The sequence below is a fragment of the Aotus nancymaae genome, unplaced genomic scaffold (genome assembly GCF_030222135.1).
Source record: "Aotus nancymaae isolate 86718 unplaced genomic scaffold, 86718_ANA_hifiasm-v0.15.2.pri h1tg000041l, whole genome shotgun sequence".
Classification (NCBI taxonomy): domain Eukaryota; kingdom Metazoa; phylum Chordata; class Mammalia; order Primates; family Aotidae; genus Aotus; species Aotus nancymaae.
In genome coordinates this window covers 11,377,618-11,397,457 of record NW_026988455.1, presented here as the reverse complement: position 1 = coordinate 11,397,457, position 19,840 = coordinate 11,377,618, and the positions used below count along the sequence as shown (strand labels likewise).

The following is a 19,840-nucleotide window of genomic DNA, read 5'->3' as shown; positions in this document are numbered from 1 at the left end:
AATTTATTTACAAAACACGAGTGAATTTTAAAAGGGGAGACTAAAGAGGTGGCATGGTGTTTGAATGTGTTCATTTTGTCTCCTGGAGAAAAGTCAGCACAATGCTCAAGCAGTGTTTGTGTTATAGCTCTTTCAGTCCACCATTCACCAGGTCCTGAGCTCTTGTCCCGCGTGCAGGAAAAATGAGGTATGCAGACAACTGGAGGGTGAGCAAGGCCAAGAGGAGCTTCACTGAGTGACAGAACAGCTTTCAGGAGACCCAAAGTGGGTAGCACCTTTCCACAGGCAGGTGGTCCCAGTGAGTGTTTGGCTCTCAGCAGAGAGGAGACCTGCAGTGGATAGTTCCTTACCACAAGTAGGTCATCCCAGAGAGTCGAGGCAGCTCCTTCCTGCAGCTGCTAGTCCCAATGTCTGTTCAATTCTGGCTGAGTCCAGGGTTTTTACAGGCTCAGAAGGGAGGAAATGTGTGCTGATTAGTCCACGGGCAGCCATGGAAGGGCCGAAAAAAGCACTGTAAGTTCTCGCTCCAAGCTGTGGACTCCACCGATGATTGGCAACCTGGTCCCCAGGCTTTGGGCCATTCCTGACTTGAAGGTGGGGTTTCACTGAGGACCTAACACCTTCCCACCAAGGAACCCGTCTGCCTCTTGCTATCAACATGCTGTCCACAATGCCCAGGCTGTTTGTGCTGAGGGGTGCCTGCAGGCCTGCCTTGAGCCACCCTCAGCCCCTGCTCAGCCTCCCTCCTGTGCTTGTCAGCAAAGGCAGCAGGGGCTGGTGTATCAGCACCACCCTGAGTATGCACATGCCTGGCCAGGTTGTGATAGCACCTAGAGTTGGCCACAACTCTGCTCCACCCAGGAGCAGGTGCTAGGAGCAGGAAGAGGCCAGGGATAGGGAGGAGGCACTTTCAAGTTTGTGGGAGCAGGGGACTTCCTGGGCCCCTGAGAGTGCAGAGATGCCTGATTCCAGAGCCACAGCTGGGCAGCCGCAGCTGTGCCTGGGAGCATGGGGCTCCCACCCCGCCAACTCAGTAGGGGGCGGAGCTCCCATCTGCTCTTGGCCCCACTGGCTCTGCACAGCATGCAGTCCTGACCACACCTCCCCCACTGCAGCTGCTCTAGACAGGCAGCTGTGGCTATCTCTGTGACCTATGATTGTGCCACTGACTCAACCCTTGGCAACAGAGAGAGACCTATATGGTATGTTAGATGGTAATGACTGCTTTCTGGGAGAAAAGATAACTAAGGATTGTTGGGAATGCTGGGGCAGGGTTGGAGTGCTCTTACAATTTTATATAAGACAGTCTCAGCAGAAAGAACAATGAAAATGTCCTGGTAGACAAATATGCACACCCACAGCAAGGTCCTCCCTTAGGGGATGGATCTGTGGAAGAAGCCATACAGGCCTGGAAGCAGGCTTAGGGAATTCCCATTCAGCCTGGGAATTCCAGTGTCCCAAGGACAGATTGCAATGGATGGTGATTGGTAGGTTGGTAGGTCAAGGGCTCCAGATAACACCTCTCATTCTGAGTGGAATGTTGAGCCATCAGAAGGTTTTAAGCAGATGTGGTTTGACTTACAGTTTTTAAAACCACTCTGGCTGCAGAATCAACTGCAGGAAGGCAAAATTGGAATCACAGAGTGCAGGTGTCAGACTACTGCAGAAATCACCATGAGAGATGACAATGACTCTAACTGATATGGAAGCAGTGGAGGTGGTAAGAAATGGTCAGATTCTGGATATATATGAAGGAAGGGCCAATAGGGTTTGTTAATGAATCAGATGTAGAGTGAGAAAAGAAAGGACTCAAGATGACTCTAATATTCTTTATAACAGTGTCTGTTCCTTAGTTTGTTCAAGAAGACAGTGTACCAGGAAAGTCCCCTTGGAAGGGAAGGAAGAAGGGGAAGTTAAAGCCAGTGGCGGGTGATCCAGGAGTCTTTTCTGTTGCTACATCTATGTTACATGCCGTCCTTTCATGTTCTAAAAATAAGAATGCTGACAAGTGCCAGGCCTATTGGTGCAGCTTAAGATGATACCTTTTCTGGATATATTTGCATTTTAATAAGGAAGGGTATCTTCAGGTCAAGCTAAGGTGTGCCATGAGCATTTCCCAGTAGAAAGCACTTAATTCTGTTCCCAGTTGTTACCTGCTGTAAGATCCCCCTTTCTAAAATAAAAACAAGAATACAGCTCACTGAGGACCTCACATTTCCCTCTAGCTACTGACTCATTTCTCTTCTCCTTTTTATAGAACTCTTCTTGAGAGAGTTGCCTGTATTTGTCACTACATCTTTACCCATTCTCTCTTGAACCCATTCAAGCTTTCATCTGTACAAAACTCACTGATACTGTGCTTGTCAGGATCATCCATGACCTCAGTACTGCTAAAGGCAACTCTCAAGAGCATTTGGCTCTATGATCACACCTTTGTAGCACTGTGTTTTAAAATACAGGTTTTATAATTATTTAGGTATGGTGAGGCCAACGTATCAGGAAATGACTGTCATTGAAAAGAAAGTATGTTATACTCACAGATCCCAAGAGAAGAGAGCACACCATGCCACAAAGGGCCACATGGAGAAGCACCAGGGTCAGCCAGGAGGCAGGTGGGGGGTCCGCAAGATCTTTATTGTGGTTTCAACAGGAAGAAATGGGTAAGGCAGGGAGAGTGGATTTAGAATTAGCTAATATGAATAATTTCAGCAGGCTCTGGGGCATAGGGGCTGTTCCTAGTCTTCTGGTACCTAGACCTGGGGTGATTACGGCAGGTGGATAGTGTTGGGAATGTGAAAGCCCCAGTAAATGAGGCAGTTGTGGGTATGGGCTCTGGAATGGCTTGCTTTGCATTTGAAAGGTGTGCTCATGGCCTAGTGGTTTACTCTCTTTCAGAGGTTAGAATTGGTTAACCCTAGGAGGGGCAGTCCCTTCAGGGTCAGCAAGGCCCTGAATGTGAAAGCATCAGAATACAGAAAATAAAATGCATAGATAATACACACCACCATTTGCCTTTGTACCTTTCCTCTCATTCTTCTCTACTGGTGACCTCTCTTCACAAAGTTTTATAAATGTTGGAATTCTCTGCATCTCAGTCCTCAGGCACTCTCTTTCCTGTCTCTCGGTAGGTGATATCATACAGATATCCATGACTTTAAATATACTTCTGCATTGATGACTCCTAAATTTACCTCTCTACCCCAACCGCCTAAGAAACACCTCCACTTGGATGTCTAATAGGCATTTCAAACCAAACCTACACCAAACACAATTTTTTCCCTTTCTCTAATCTGCTTCTCCCTCAGGCTTCTCCATTGCCCTAGTGATTCAAGTCCGAAAATTGGGAATTTTCCTAGATTTCTCTATTTTTTTCAAACTATATATCCAGCCTGTCATGTCTTTTTTCAAACTATAGAAGATCTAAATAAAGGAAAGACATGCCGTATTCATGAATTGGAAGACTAAATATTATTCAGCTGGCTGTATTCCCCAAATGGATCTATGGATTCAATGCAATCCCTGCCAAAATTCCAGCTTCCTTTGTCTGCAGAAATGAGAAAATTGACCCTAAATTTCATTTGGAAATGTAGGGAAGCAAGAATACCCCCTAAAAAAAAATCTTGAAAAAGACTAACAAAGTTGGAGGACTCACACTTCCCAATTTCAAAACTTACTACAAAGCTACAGTAATCAACACTGGGTGGTACTGACATTGGATAGACGTTGAGTTCAATAAAATAGAATTGAGAAATAAGTCCTTACATATATGATCGATTGATGTTTTGCAAGGGTGCCAAGACAATTCAATAGGGAAAGAATAATTTCATCAACAAATTGTACAGGCACAACTGAACGTCCACAATCAATAGAACAAATTTGGAACTAAAGTTTTTATATTTAGGTTTTTTTATCCATTTTGTTTAATTTTTGTATATGGTATGAGGTAAGGCTCCAGATTTGTTCTTTTACATGTGGATATCCAGTTGTCCCTGTGCAATTGCTCCATTTATATTTATCTTAGCAGAAAATACAGATGTAAATCTTTGTGCCTAGAAACCTAGGCAATGGTTTCTTAGATATATCACCTAAAGCACAAACAATGAAAGAAAAAATAGATAAATTGGATCTTTTTACTTGAAATCAATTTGTATTTCAAAATTAAACAAAATTGAAATTAAAACATTTATGCTTCACAGGACTCTATCAAGAAACTGAAAAGACAGTGTGTAGAATGGGAGAAAATATTTCCAAATCATGTATTTTATAAATAGTTTGACAATTCCTCAAAAAGTTAATATAGAGTTACTACTTAATTCAGCAATTCTACTCCTACATATGTACCCAAGATAATTGAAAGTATACATAGACAAAGACTTGTATATGAGTTTTCACAGCAACATTATTCATAATAGCCAACAAGCAGAAACAATCCAAATGACCATCAACTGATGAATGAGTAAGCAAAATATGGTATATCATACAATGAAATATTATTTAGTCACAAAAAGGAATGCAGTGCTGATATGTGCAACGACACAGATGAACGTTGAGAACATTATGCTCAGTGAAAAAAGCCAGCCACAAAAGTCCACATATTGTATGATTTTGCTTGCATGAAATATCCAGAATAAGTAATTGACAGAGACAGAAACTAGATTAGTGGTTGCCAAGGGCCATAGGGAAAGGGAAGGGGGGAATAGCAAGTTTCTGCTCTCGGGTCAGGGGTTCCTTTTTAGGGTAGTAAAAATATTGCAAAATTGGATAATGGTGTTTGTTGCATAACTCTGAATATACAAAAACCATTAAGTCATGCACTTAAAAAAAAGTCTGTTTTAAATCTATATACACACATATACATTATAACTTTCTTTTGCATATCAATGATACTTTAATCAAGCTGTTGAAATTTTTAAAATAAAATTTTAAAACAAAGAAAAAATATATAAGATCTCCAACAGACCACTTCTCACCTCCACTAGCCCCATTACTCTGACCTATCAGCCTTTCTGCAAAGACATTCCTAACTGATCTCACTGCCTGTAATCTTGCCAGCAACCTCTCCCTCCCAGCAATAGTCTATTGTCTACACCAAAGCTAAGTTGTCTCTTAATGATGTAAATGAGGTTCTATCATTTTCCTGATCCAAACCCTTCACTGCTTTTCATCACACTCAGAGCAGCTCTGCTGTTACCTAATTTAGATGTATGGCTCCAACAGATTTCCCTTGAAGAAAGGATTCCATGGCTGATAAAAGTTGCAAAGCCTCCTTGGTTTCAAACCATTATCAAATTAGATGTGTGCTCTGTCCCTTTCCTCAACCATAAGAAGTCCATGGATAAAGCAAGCTTCAGAGCAAAAGAGAAAGCATGGGAGATAGAGCAGGACCAAGGTGGGGCATTACCAGCCCCACCCTCATCAGAGCCAGTTCCCTACTCTACCTGTCTAAACATCTTAGTGGGGTGGTTCAAGTGATAGGCAAACTCAATTGCAGCACTCAAAAGCACCTGACTACTTTGTCCACTCAGTCAACTATCAAGTATTCATTGAGAATGTAGCTCTGTTCTACGAAGCCCTATTTTCAAGTGTCAGACTCTCAGACTTCCAGTCCAGGTAAAGAAGATGGTGTCCATTATTCATTTGACAAACAAAGTTGGAGTTCAAGGGCCAGCTATTGAAAAAAGCTATGGAAAGCTTCATGAGACATGCAGATAACTGCCAATATGTGTGGCTCTCAAGGACTGGTTCATATTCAGAAAAGGTCATTAGAAAAGGAAGAAGAACTTCTCGTTTGAATTTATAAAGAGTGTCTTGCTTACTCTTAATTTCTATCTCTTCTTCTCCAGGAAATCAACCTGTAAGTTCTCTTCCTAGCTCCACTATATCAAGGTCTATCACCTTCCCCAAACAATTTTTATTTCCCTGTTTTCAAAAGTGAACAAAGCACCAAAGACCTAGCAAAGTTTCATAAGACCCTGAGACTTTCAATTGTCTATTTCAGATCAAGTACAGAACATGATCTTCCTTCTTCTAATGTTGAGCCTGGAATTGCAGCTTCAACAGACAGCAGGTAAGAAAGAACAAAGGGAGAGGTTTGAGAAAGAAGAGCAGGTGGTGGCCCCTAGCCAAAGCCAAAAATGAGAATGTGGTCCTCAGGTTGAGGGCTTTCTCTGAGAAGAAGTATGATTTCTGGAATATTCCAAGCACCACAAAAAGAAGAGTGCCCAAGGTGGCTTGTACATGCCCATGTCCCTATCTGACAGAAATGGGAACTGAGAATATTGCTCTATCTATCCCCACTATCCAGTGAGGGTGATGACAAGAAGACAGGATCACTCAGACCATGTAAATCTAAACTGATACAAGAGGACAGGGGTTGAGTTCCCTTAAATGTGAGATGCTAAGCAGCTGTCACCTTCCTTTCTGGAAGGGAGAGGTGGACATCATTACTCTAAAGAGAATGTCTAGAAGACATTCTGCATATTATTAGATGTTTCTGTGAGTTTTTCTTTTGAAAAGCAACAGTAGCAGCCGTTGGTCATTCATACCTTAATGTGGTTTACTGAGTCTTCCTACAACCCAAATGAACAATGAACCTTAAGGCTATCCCTTTGGACTTGGAGAAAGGACTTCTATTAGAGGATGAGGGTGAGCAGGAAGAAAAGCAATTTCACAGTTGGTTTTCTCCTGGGGAAGGTAGTTCAGACCATTTAAGGGTGCAGTCAGGACCATGAGTACACTATTTTGGATGAACACCAGGAGGTTAGAGAGTAAGATAGAAGTGGGGACAGAGGATCAAGTCATCAAGATAGTAGTCCCAGCCCCATGAGAAATCCTCTTTCTGCTCATGATTGAGAAATAATGGCTCCTTTGGCACTTGATAATCTTTTAAAAAGCTTTCTCCTCCCTGCTGGCTGGTTCCAGATCACTCTGTATCCAGTCACACTCCTCTCACTCCCTTGAGCTGCCCAGCCTGGTCTGGCACTAGAGACATGGGCTTGGGGCCCTCCTCAAAGGAAGATCCTGAGATATTTTGCTTACTCCTACTCTGCTTCTTCCTGCAGGGCCAGTTAAAGGAACATTTCATGTTTTCTTTGCAAGGAACCCTGCCTGGTTGGAACTTTAGAGACAAGCAAAAGGGGCAAACACTTCCATGCTACCAAACAGCTTCAAGTTTCCATAGTGATAAGGGAACTGAGGGCCCAAAGACACTGCTGTTCCCCATCCTGTGGCAGGACTGGGAGTTTCAGGAGAAACCTTGGGAAATGTGTAACCTCTGTGGGTTTGCAGCTTAAAAACACTGAGATCCTGGTTTTCTGTCTATGTTTTTTGCCTTTTCTCTTAGGAAAGGAAAGGAGTAAGCTAGGATAACAAGGGGCAGCATTTTTTATCCCTCATTGACTCTTTCTACAGAGGAAGGATCTTCTAAGATAATCAGCACAAGGCAATGAAGATAGGCACTAGCTCCCAATTAGGTACACTAATGGGGCAAAAGGAAGAGTATTTACATTTATTGAGGATTCACTAAATGCTAGATACTGTGCTAGGCAATTTACATATGGTATAGTTCATTTAATCCTCACAATGATCATTTTGCAGGTGAGGGAACTGAAACTCAGAAAAGCTATTTAATTTCCCCAAGATTACATAGTTATTAGGTGACACGGGCAAGATTTCAATAGAACTACTTTACTGTGCTACCATGATGATGGTAATCAAAAATGGCAGACAACTCATAAATTTTCCAACTTTGGAATGGGTTTTTGCACTGAAGTCTGAATATGGACATGTAGTGAATGTTTATTCTGGACATTCACAGAATCAAAACAGTATGTGTAATTATGTTGCTGAATTAACTGAAAAGAAAGTAAAATTGTAGCACTTTCTCACTTTCTTCACAAATTTGGAATTCTCTGCTTTCTACCATGCAGATAACATAAGTTCAAACAAATATTAAATACCTACCTAAATTAGAATGCCTTCTCCTCATGGGATTTTTAAAAAATCTTGTCATTTCATGTCTTTTTAATTAAAGAGTTTTGATTTCAGAGGAGGATACCTGAAAAAGGAAACACAAAAAACTAAAGGATCTGAGAATTAATGTTTACTTCTGGGGAGGGGAAGAGTTCTAGGATGGCGGTAAAAGGAATAATCTTATCCATTTTGTGTAGTCAAGTTTTTTTTGTTTGTTTGTTTTTTACAAGAAGCATGTATTAGGTATTATTTGTATAATAAAATATAATTTAAAAAATATGAGAAATCTCTCATATAAAAATATGAGAGTAATCAGACTACAACACCCAGTGCCTGAGAGGGAGCCACAGCTATCAGGGTGGCCAGACAGACAGAAAACTACATTTTCTTCCTTGCTCCTTGTATAGCCCCAGACCTGTATGCTTCATTGAAAGGAAAAGAAGATATATGAATTGAATCAATATGATGCTTAGTACCCTGTCTGAGCACATTTCTTTTCTATTTTTAATTTTAAAAATAACATTTGGGTAGGCCCAGTGGCTCACGCCTATAATCCCAGCACTTTGGGAGGATGAGGCGGGTGGATCAGCTGGTCAGGAGTTCAAGACCAGCTTGGCCAACATAGTGAAACCCCTCTCTACTAAAAATACAAAAAAAAAAAAAAAAAAATCAGCTGCACATGGTGGTGGATACCTGTAATCCCAGTTACTTAAAAAAACCAAAACCAAAAACAAAACACTTTTGGTGGTATTCTCAGTCATTACAAATAAATAAATCTAATCCAAATGCCCTGGAGAATTTGACTCCAGGAATAGGTCTAGAAGAACTTCAACTGGAGAATGGATAGAGAAATCGTGGTATATTTGCAGAATATATATTATATATAATATATATAGCATGTGAATAAATTAATCACAAAAACATGTGACTATGTCTATTATTATATAGCAAGTGGATAAATTAATTACAAAAACATGTGACTCTTAGAACATAATGTTGAGTAAAAAATAGATAAAAAGCCCAGAAGATAACATATAGCACAATGTCCTTTTCATAAATAAATATATTGCTTAAGCATACCTTATATAGAGAAGATAAAGCTTAAAAAGTAAAGAAGAAGCTGGGCGCAGTGGTTCACGCCTATAATCCCAGCACTTTGGGAGGCTGAGGCAGGTGGATCATGAGGTCAGGAGATGGAGACCATCCTGGCTAACATGGTCAAACCCCGTCTTTACTAAAAATACAAAAATTAGCTGGGCATGGTGCTGCATACCTATAATCCCAGATACTAGGGAGGCTGAGGCACGGGAATCACTTGAACCAGCGAGTTGGAGGTTCTGCTGGTGAGCTGAGATCACATCACTGCATTCCAGCCTGGGTGACAGAGCAAGACTCTGTCTCAAAAAAAAAAGGAAGAAGAAATTGGCCCAGTATTCAGGATGGCAATTACCTCTGGTGCAGGTAGTAGATATACATCATTAGTAATGTGCTAGTTCTCAGGGTAGGCGGTAGGTTCACAGATGTTCATTTTACTTAATATATTTTGAAATTTTTCTTTATTTAAAGCTTTCTGTTATAAAATATATCACAGATAGAGAAAACCACATGAAACAACTATAAAGATTAACATTACTATAAGGTGATTACTTTTGTAACCACTACCTAGGTTAAAAAGGAGTACTCTGCCAGCTCCCCAGAAATGCTTCACCTGCCCTAGCTCAATATAACCTCCTTTGCAAATACTCTTCATAGCACTATCCTATATGCCCTTTACTTTTTCCCTTTTTAAACTTAATTTTTAAAATTAAAACAAAATTTTTCAGAGACAGGGTCTTGCTTTAAGCATCATCCATGCTGGAGTGCAGTGGCCCAACCACAGTTCACTGCACCCTCCAACTCCTGGGATCAAGTGATTCTCCTGCCTCAGCCTCCTGAGTAGCTAGGACTACAGGCATGTACCACCCTGTCTGGCTAATTTTTTAAATGTTTTTAGAGATGAGGTCTTGCTATGTTACACAGGCTGGCCTCAAACTCCTCATCTCAAGAAATCCTTCTGTCCCAGCCCCACAAAGCACTGAGATCACAGGTGTGAGCCACTACTCTCAGCCTGCCCTTTATTTTTTCATAAAAGAAATTGCCTAAGAGGACTAAAAGTTTTAGTAAGCATTCAATAAATGTATGTTCTTTATAGTTTCCAAATCAGCAAATATAGACATCCCTCATTTTTAAGGCGATCTACGTATTTTGTTGGACATGCTGTAATTTATTTAACCCGTTCCCTATTGGTGGACATTATAATTATTTCCATATTCTTCTGCTAGATTAATCCTTGAAAAAAATGTCTGCCTCCTAAATACTGTGATGAAAGTTCTCTCTGAATAAAATTCAAACCATTAATCATTAACTCTTTCCTTGCTTGTATGCTCTTTGGATGCTCTACTGTGTCATCTATAAAATAATTTAAAGTTTGAAGTGAAAAATTAGGGTAAAACATTTTATATCATTTTAAAAGTAGGTATATATGGAGGTATTTATATATATATATGTTTAAGTTTATATACCATAACATTCATTCTTTTTGTAAAAAAGTCTTATGAATTTTAACAAATGCATAGTCATATAACTACCATCACCACAGTGAACATCCAGGATATTTCCATCCCTTGCCAAACAAACAAAAAGCCTCTCCCAAGTCTTAAGTCCAGGCACCTACTGATCTATTTTCTGTCCTTACAGTATTGTCTTTTCTAGAATGTCATATAAATGGGATTATTCATTAGATACCCTTTTGTATCTGGCTTCTTTCACTTAACATAAAGCATTTGAAATTCGTTTGTATTATTGTATGAATCAATAGTTCATACTTTTTTGCTGTTGAGTATATTCTATTGTATATATACTACATTTGGTTTATAAATTCCCCAGTTGGGGTACATTTGGGTATTTCCCATTTTGGGTGATTACAAATAAAGTTGTTATAAATATTTGCCTATAGGTTTTTTGTGTGAACATAGGTTTTCATTTCACTTGGATAAATACCTAGAAGTGGGATTGCTAGGTCAATTGGTAAGTGTATGGTTTATTACAAGAAACTACCAAACCTTTACATAGTGGCTGTACCATTTTGCATTACCACTAGCAAGCGTACGAGAGTTCTAATTGTTCCTCATCCTTGCCAACACTGCTATTCTTTCCTTTTCTTTTTTTTGAGACAGAGTCTCACTCTGTCACCCAGGCTGGAGTGCAATGGCGTGATCTTGGCTCACTGCAACGTCCCTCTCCTGGGTTCAAGCAATTCTCCTGCCTCAGCCTCCCAAGTAGCTGGGATTACAGGCACCCACCACTCATGCTTGGCTAATTTTTTGTATTTTTAGTAGAGACGGGGTTTTGCCATGTTGGCCAGGCTGGTCTCAAACTCCTGACCTCAGATGATCTACCCGCCTTGGCCTCCCAAAGCTGGGATTACAGGTGTGAACCACTGCACCCAGCTCTCTTCTTAAGTCATTCTAACAGGTGTTTAGAAGTGGTTCTAATTTGCATTTTCCTAACAACTAATGATATTAAGTATACATATATTTATATATTTTTATATATAATCATATATAATATACATAATATTTTTGTATATTTTTATATATATACATATATATTTTCTTTTTTGAGACAGGGTATCACTCTGTTGCCCAGATTGGAATGCAGTGGTACAATCATAGCTCACTGCAGCCTCGACTTCCCAGGCTCAAGCAATTCTCTCACCTCAGCCTCTGGAGTAGGTGGGACTACAGGCCATGCCACCATGCCTGGCTAATTTTTTTTTTAAATTTTGTAGAGATGGGGTCCCCTTGTGTTTCCCAGGCTGGTCTCAAACTCCTGGACTCAATTGATCCTCTCACCTCAGCCTCCCAAACTGCTGGGATTACAGGCATAAGCCACTGCACCTGGCCTTAATTATGTTTTTATGTACTTACTGTATATCTTCTTTGATGACATTCAAATCATTTCACCCTTCGTTATTGTATAGTAAGCAATTATTGCTTATTTTCTTATTGTAAGGTTTTAAAAGTTCTTTTTTTTTTTTTTTTTTGAGACGGCCTCTTGCTTTGTTGCTTAGGCTGGAGTTCAGTGTCCCGGCTCACTGCAGCCTCTGCCTCCCAAGTTCAATGATTCTCCAGCCTCAGCCTTCTGAGTGGCTGGAATTACAGGCATGTACCACCATGCCTGGCTAATGTTTGTATTTTTACTAGATCTGGGGTTTCACCATGTTGGCCAGGCTGGTCTTGAACTCCTGACTTCAAGTGTCCCACCCACCTCGGCCTCCCAAAGTGCTGGGATTACAGGTGTGTGACACCAATCTGACCTTAAGAGTTCTTTATTCCAGACACAAGTTCTTTATCAGATATTGATTTTCAATTTTTTTGACATCTGTAACTTGTCTTTTCATTTTCTTAACTGTGTCTTTTGCAGAGCAAATATTTTAATTTTGATGAAGTTCGATTAATCAATTTTTTTTCTTTTATGGATCATGCTTTTGGTATCACATCCAAAACCTCTTTGCATAACCCAAGATCTAAAAAGACTGTCTTCTATGTTTTCTTCTACACATTTTGTAGTTGTACATTCTATATGTAAGGTTTATAATCCATTTTTCCATTTTAATTTTTATATAAGGTATGATATATAGGTTGAGCTCATTTTAGTTTTACATGTGGATCTTCAGTTGTTCTGGCCCCATTTGTTAAAAAACTGATCCTTTCTCCATTCGATAGCCTTTGAATCTTCATCAAAATCAGTCATATTTATGTGTGTCTGTTTCTGGACTATCTATTCCATTGAGCTGTGTGTACATCCTTTTGCAAATATCACACTTATGTTTGTTTTTTTTTACATTTTTATTTCAAAATCTATGGATATCTTATAACCCAGAAATATCTTTTATTTTTCTTTTCCCTTTTTTTGAGATGGAGTCTCACTCCATCTCCAGGCTGGAGTGCAGTCGCATGATCTCTGCTCACTGCAACCTCCACCACCTGGGTTCAAGCGATTCTCCTGCCTCAGTCTCCCAAGTAGCTGGGACTACAGGTGCACACCACCATGACTGGCTAGTTTTTTGTTTTAGTAGAGATGGGGTTTCACCATGTTGGCCAGGATGATCTCAATCTCCTGACCTCATGATCCACCTGCCTCGCCCTTCAAAAGTGCTGGGACTACAGGTATGAGACATTGTGCCAGTACCAATCCAGAAATATTTTTTATACCTTGTCATATCTTACAGGAAGGAGCAACACAGGTCTTTCTTTTTTCATTGATATTTTCTTTTCTCTTTGTACTCCAGAGGTAGATGAAAATCAGGGGGCCACAATGACCATGGTGATGCCTGAGGTCATTCTGGGGCACAGACTTCAGCTTAGGTTACTCCACTTGGCCTGTCTTCAACTCCAAAACTACTTCTGCTGACTGCTGAGATATACAAAGGAGAAGAATCAGATTTGGGAAAGGATTTCTATGCTAAGACGTGTCTCCATGCAGTGCTCCTACACTGAGCAGAGCATGAGTCAGGTGCACAGAGCAGGATTTTGTCCTAAACAGGAACTTCAGAGTTTTCTGAAGAATGTGGCCATATAAAGCACCCCCCTACCCCACCCTTACTTCTAAAGTACATTATATGGCAAGTCTGAAAAAAACTTACACTTCTGTTGTTAAATGTGGGTGATAAAATATAAACTTAGCTTAAAGAGGAAGCTATCTTGGGAGGTAATGCAAATGATTTGTTGTGTGTTTCCTGAAGATGTGACAGGTGCTGACACCCATTGATACCTGGTTGCAATAAAATGCAAAGCTCCCTCAAGAATTTTAAATAACACTCCAACACATTGGAAAAGCATCAAGTTAGGTGTTCTAATCTAGCAAAGGACCTGCATGTATGTATTTTTCATGCTTTTGTCAAGTCTTTTGCCCTTTAGTTTAGTTAAGGGCCCCAAATGAATGGAAATCCTGTGTTGTCTGATTAATTTTATAGTTGTGGAAACCTTCCAGTTTTCTCCTTTGTCTAATACCTTCAGGAGCTCAATGCTAGGTTGCAGCTTAATTTAATAACCATGTGGCGTGTAAAACAGAAAACAAAACATCTTTTCCCTAGCATACAGCTAAAAAACCAACTCATTCATGGATGTAGTGTACACATGCCAGTGGATATACAGTCATAACTGCAGTCATTGGTAGCACAGAAGTAAATATGCATTGAAGATAGAGGGATGAATCTGAATTTCAGTTCCAAGAGCTACCATTCTTTGACCTTGGGCAAGCTGTCACTTCTTTAAGCCTCAGTTTCCCCATCTGTAAAATGTGGATAGCAAGATCTACCTTGCAGAGTTGTTGGGAGCATCAAATGAAATGATGGGCTCGCCCAGTGTCTGACTTATTGTGTTTAAGAAATACCAACTATTACTCTACTTTCCAGTAACAGCCCAAATGCAGACCAGTGTTATAACTCTATTTCTTAAACATTAATGTGCATGTAAATCACTGTGACCTTGTTAAAATGCAGATCCTGATTCCCTAGGTCTGGGGCAGGCCTGAAATAATACTTCTACCTAGCTTCCAGGTGAAGCTGAGGACAATACTTTGAATGGCAAGATGGTAAAAGATGTTTGCAAGGGCAAATGTTAAACTGTGTAACTAATGGTTCCCAATACTGTCTGCACATTAGAAGCTCCCAGGAGAAGAAAATTTTTAACGATGCTGACCTCATCCCCAAAATAATTTAATTTGAACAGATCTAAAGTAGTGCCTGGGCATTAGTGTGTTTTAAAAGCCTCACAGGTGGTGCCAATATTAGCCACGATTGAGGCCCTCTGCTTAGTGAATCTAATTTGCAGCTGGGCTTCAGAAAAACCTCTTCACAGAATTGTTTGCAACAGTGTTTTGATTGCCTCTGTAACTTAAAATAAGCAAAAATGTTTCAGAATTTCAAAAATGTATTGTATTTCCTAAACTCCTTATTTTACATGGAGTATTCAAACTCAAAGTTTACATGTCTTAAAACTTCACCTGGGGCAAAATTAGACCAACTAACAATCTTCTAGCTATTCTGAGCTATTGAGACACATGACTCATGTTTGCTAATTGCTTTTTCCTCTTGTAAATATTAGCTGAAAAATGTCACCACTCTGACAAGTAGCACATTTTATGCCTATCACTCCTGGCACATAATCTTACAAAGCAGACAGGAGAAACAAAAGAAAATTAACTTTAATTAAAGACCCAGAGAGTAAAGAGGGGAGTTCTGCTGTAAGCTAAGGGGAGTTCCAGAGGAAGTTGTATGTGTTCCCTCTCTCATGAGAAGAAAGCATAGTGCGGTAAATAAATTTGCTAAATAGATTCAACAGAATCTCTACCCAAAGTCTTCTATTTAATTCTTGTTGTTATGCAGACTCAGCAACTAACCTACCATGTAAGCCCCATTTTCTTCCCTGTTTCCTGTTTATCACATGTAATTAAACAAGATAAGTATTACAGAAGAGTAAAAGTAGTAGGTAATTCCTGAACTTGGCACATAGAAAATGGTTACTACATATTTGATGAATAGTTGGATATTCTTCTTCAAGGGCAGACTGGATTTTGTATCAGGTGGCTCTGCATTAAGTTATAAGGGACTTAATAACTCAAGTATTTAAGGATGGCTTCCATCATCAAGGGATCTGCCCTTAAGAGGGTCCCATTATGGGATTCTGAGGTGAGAGCTATTCCAAGTGTGCAGTGGATTAAAAAAAAGGAGAATCATACAGGAAATCTCTTTTTACATGCATTATTCCAGGGTCTTTGCAACCTGGTCCAGCAACTGCAGATGCGATTAGCATTGTTTTACACACATACACTCACCTCATAGCCCTGCCCCTGACCCTCTGCTGCACAAAAGAATGCTGGGAACACATGAACTCCTCTCTGTAGAAAGGCACATTAATGTTCTAGCCATGGTTAAAATGGAATAGAGACAAGCTATAAATATAGTCATTTGATATAAATGTCAGTCATTTGAAATAAAGTTTGTGCCTATTACTATCAAGTGTGCTGTGTGGCAATTAAGAATGCCAGTCTGTGTGATCACAGGCAAGTTGCAGTTTGATGAAAGGAAAGCAGAGGAGAATATATAGCCAGAGTCATCCTTCCTTTCTCCCTCTCTTTCTGTCATTTATTTGCCAAACTCTTCACTAGAACTTGATATGTGCTAGGTACTAGAGATATCAAAGCAAACTCAACCTGGTCTTTGCCTTCAAAGACTTGCAGGATAGTGATAAGAAAAACTTGAGTCAGAGGACAACTGCAATGACAGTCATTCAAGCAGCAGAAAACCCAAGTTACTTATACTGTGAAATCTGATCAGAGAATTGGCTGTCCTGATTAGTAAAATATCCTGGAGGATAAAGATTGGCCATGCATTCCACATATGAATTACCACTTTTCCAAGAATTAACACATGTACAAAAGAAAGGAACGAACATTTGCTGAGTGCCAACTGCCTGCCAGATCCAGGAACTTCACATGTATCACCTCGTCCAGCCTCACAACAGTACTGAGAGGTAGAATCCAATCTCATTTGATAGATAAATAGGCTGAGGCTCATAGAGAGTAAAGGATGGACACACAGTCAAAGCTCTCCTAACCCTGGAAGTCAGCATTTGAACCCAGGCTTACCTATCAGTAGATCCTATGCTCTTCCATATACTCAAACAACTTCTTGAATAGCTAATGCTTAGAATAAGCCCCCAAATATTTGTTGAATGAATGATATGACTGAATAAATGAATGAATAAGTGAATGAAGCAAGCTCTACTGAACATACTTTGATCTAATCATCTGTGATTATTCAGAAACTGCTTCAACATTTTCCGATACCTCCATCATAATGAATACTCATTTATTAATGATGGAAGCAGCCTAATTTTGTTGTTTTTCACACTTTATTCATCCAAATACTACCTTCACTAGTTTTGTCATGTTTGGCCACTCCTTCTGCTATTTTGTATAGAACTATTTAAATCAATTCAACTTTTAAAAAATAAAACCATATACCCCTGTGGTAGATGAAAAACAAGTATCATTTGCACTGGTAAATGGAGAATAGGAAGAAAAATAAATGCAGCGAAAATAAAGTAGTGTTATCAAATTCTACCCAGATACTGTTATCTACCTGGAAGCTTCCTGTTTGATTAAAAAGGAAAAATAGCCAGTGTTAGAGGTGTGGAAGTCTAGTTGCAAATTATATACAATTGAAGAATTGAAACAGAATTGAAAAGGGAATAAATTCCTCTCTGAATAATTTAACTCCCTTTAGGCTTTGATTTTGCCTCATCTAAAATCATCTTACATACTGCTAGTGGTGGGTCCCTCACATTTTGGTAAACACTGAGTGGAAACTACGGATTTTGAAGTCGAACATCTGACTGGCTCTGATTTTTAACTTTGCAACTGTATGTCCTGAAGTGAGCTGCTTGGAGCCAGTTTCCTCAACTATATAACCATAATGACAAAACATGTTTCATGGTCATGTTTTCAGTATTAAGCAACACAGTTATAAAGTACCTAGCACAGTTCCTGGCATGGAACATAGTAGGTATACATTAGATATCAGTTCCATTTTTCCTTTCCCTTTATTGTTAGAAAATAGAAAGCATATACAGTGGGCTTGTATGATGTGGTGGTTAGAAACACCTGATCTGATTCTGGCTGTGCAATCTTGGGCAAGTTACTTAACCTTTTTATGCCTCAGTTTTGTTTTCTGAAAAGAGGAATATTTACCTTGCTGGCTTCTGGGAAGACTCAGTGAGACAATGTGTTAGCAGAGTGTCTGACAATTTTAAGAACTCAACAAGTAATAGTTATTATTGCTATCACTGGTGAGAAGAAGTGATATTTGACAGGAAAAGATATGGATTGAAGAAAATGAACCTGGAGAATAGGATGTGAAGATAATTAAGTAACAAGAGCTCAGTCTTTGATGGTAGGGAAGTCATAAGGAAGCATTTTGCTCTTATATGACAGATGACCTAGAATGACTGCAGGGCTTGGGGGATCAGTGACTGGAGGTGGGAGAGGCCTCTAAGAGCAAGCAGTGCTGTCCACCAGAAGCTCTTGCTGGAGTGCCCAGAAAGGAGCAAAGGGCAGCCTGTGGCACAGGAGGGAATGTTCGGAGGGGAAAGCTATGTCTTGTTTTCTTTTCAGCTTTATTCACAGTGACAGTCCCTAAGGAATTGTACATAGTAGAGCATGGCAGTAATGTGACCCTGGAATGCAACTTTGATACTGGAAGTCATGTGAACGTTGGAGCAATAACAGCCAGTTTGCAGAAGGTGGAAAATGATACATCCTCACACCGTGAAAGAGCCACTTTGCTGGAGGAGCAGCTGTCCCTAGGGAAGGCCTTGTTCCATATACCTCAAGTCCAAGTGAGGGACGAAGGACAGTACCAATGCATAATCATCTATGGGGTCGCCTGGGACTACAAGTACCTGACTCTGAAAGTCAAAGGTGAGTGGTGTCAAGACTACAATCCATGGAAGCATCTCTCCATCAGAGGACCTGCAAGTCACAGAAACCCATTAAAGGTAGTTCAAGGAAAAACATGGAGGATGCTTTTAAGGAGACAGGGCTATTTCAGAGAAAACAAAAGAAGACTTCGGGTAGAGATCTGCTCAGAAATAATTTTTGACATCTGAGTACAAAGCAGTTGAAGTAAAAGTGAAAGGGGGTAGGAGCTGCAGGAATAAAATGGGACTGGAGGAAGCCAGGAAAATTCATCCTTAAAATGTGGGAGGGTGTGAAAAATAAGCTTGGCCTAATTCACAATTCTCCCACGGAACATCCCTGACTTGATTATTAAGGTACTCTTTTTCAATAGTTCATACCCTGAATCCAGAGTTTTTAAAACCATGGTTTGACACCCATTAATGGATTAAAATATCAATTTAGTGAGTAGCAACCAGATGCATGTTTCCCACCCTTTAAAAAATAATGAATAGAAGAGGATAGAGTGGATTAGAAGACATCACAGAGTAGCACTGAGCACCACAAAACTCATTTGTGGGGTGTGTGTGTGTGTGTGTGTGTGTGTGTGTGTGTGTTTGTGTGTGTATTGGGTCATGGTATCAGATTTTTTTTCTTATTTTGAATCATAAAAAGTTACAAGTCTGGGGCCAGGCTTCGTGGCTCACACCTGTAAGCCCAACACTTTGGGAGGCCGAGGAGGGTGGATCATGAGGTCAGGAGTTCAAGACCAGCCTGGCCAACATGGCGAAACCTCGTCTCTACTAAAAATACAAAAATTAGCCAGGCATGGTAGTGGGCTCCTGTAATCCCAGCTACTTGGGAGGCTGAGGCAGAAGAATAGCTTCATCAACCCGGGAGGAGGAGGTTGCAGTGAGCCAAGGTTGAGCCATTGCACTCCAGCCTGTGCGACAGAGCAAGACTCTGTCTCAAGGAGTGTGGGAGGGGGGACGTTACAAGTTTGGAAAACACTGCTCAAGTGCAAGTCCTATTTATTTGGAAAACACTGCTCAAGTGCAGGTGAAGTAGCTGAGATCCAGAGAAGGCAAGTGGGTAGCCAAAGAGAGTCCCATGAAGTCTACAGCTGTCCCCATTCCTCTGAATTCAGGCCTCTCTCCACCCCAGTACAAGTCAAAAATCTAAATATAAAGAGAATCTTCACAATCTTGTTTGTTCTAGAAAAGGCCATTGGGGGAAACACATACAAATACAAAAGATAGATTTTGCTTGTTCATTGGCTTAGGGTCTCCAGGCTTCATTGAGTGCTCTGAGATAAACGATGCCAGTATTTCTCTGGCCACTCCCCTCCCACACATTGGACCTCAGATGG

The 19,840-nt window shown here is 40.2% G+C and overlaps 1 protein-coding gene and 1 long non-coding RNA gene across 4 annotated transcripts in view; one reads left to right on the top strand and one right to left on the bottom strand.

The window, feature by feature from the left end:
• LOC105718735 (uncharacterized) overlaps positions 1–19,840 on the bottom strand; it is a 164,599-nt gene that overhangs the window by 54,284 nt on the left and 90,475 nt on the right. Inside the window, exons 1-2 of one of the 2 annotated variants that reach the window (XR_001107810.2) lie at positions 13,227–13,868; positions 7,963–8,056 (exon numbers count right to left, since the gene is read on the bottom strand). This is a non-coding gene — a long non-coding RNA (uncharacterized LOC105718735). Of the gene's footprint in view, positions 1–7,962; positions 8,057–13,226; positions 13,869–19,840 lie in introns of those variants that run through there. The other variant, XR_001107811.2, reaches the window with a different exon arrangement.
• The window catches only part of PDCD1LG2 (programmed cell death 1 ligand 2), a 70,505-nt gene that overhangs the window by 5,105 nt on the left and 45,560 nt on the right, over positions 1–19,840 (top strand). For both annotated transcript variants that reach the window (XM_012454540.2, XM_012454539.3), the window contains exons 2-3: positions 5,999–6,067; positions 18,190–18,495. In XM_012454540.2, coding sequence (XP_012309963.1) covers positions 6,013–6,067; positions 18,190–18,495 — 361 coding nt within the window. In that variant the 5' untranslated portion in view covers positions 5,999–6,012. The remainder of the gene's footprint in view (positions 1–5,998; positions 6,068–18,189; positions 18,496–19,840) is intronic.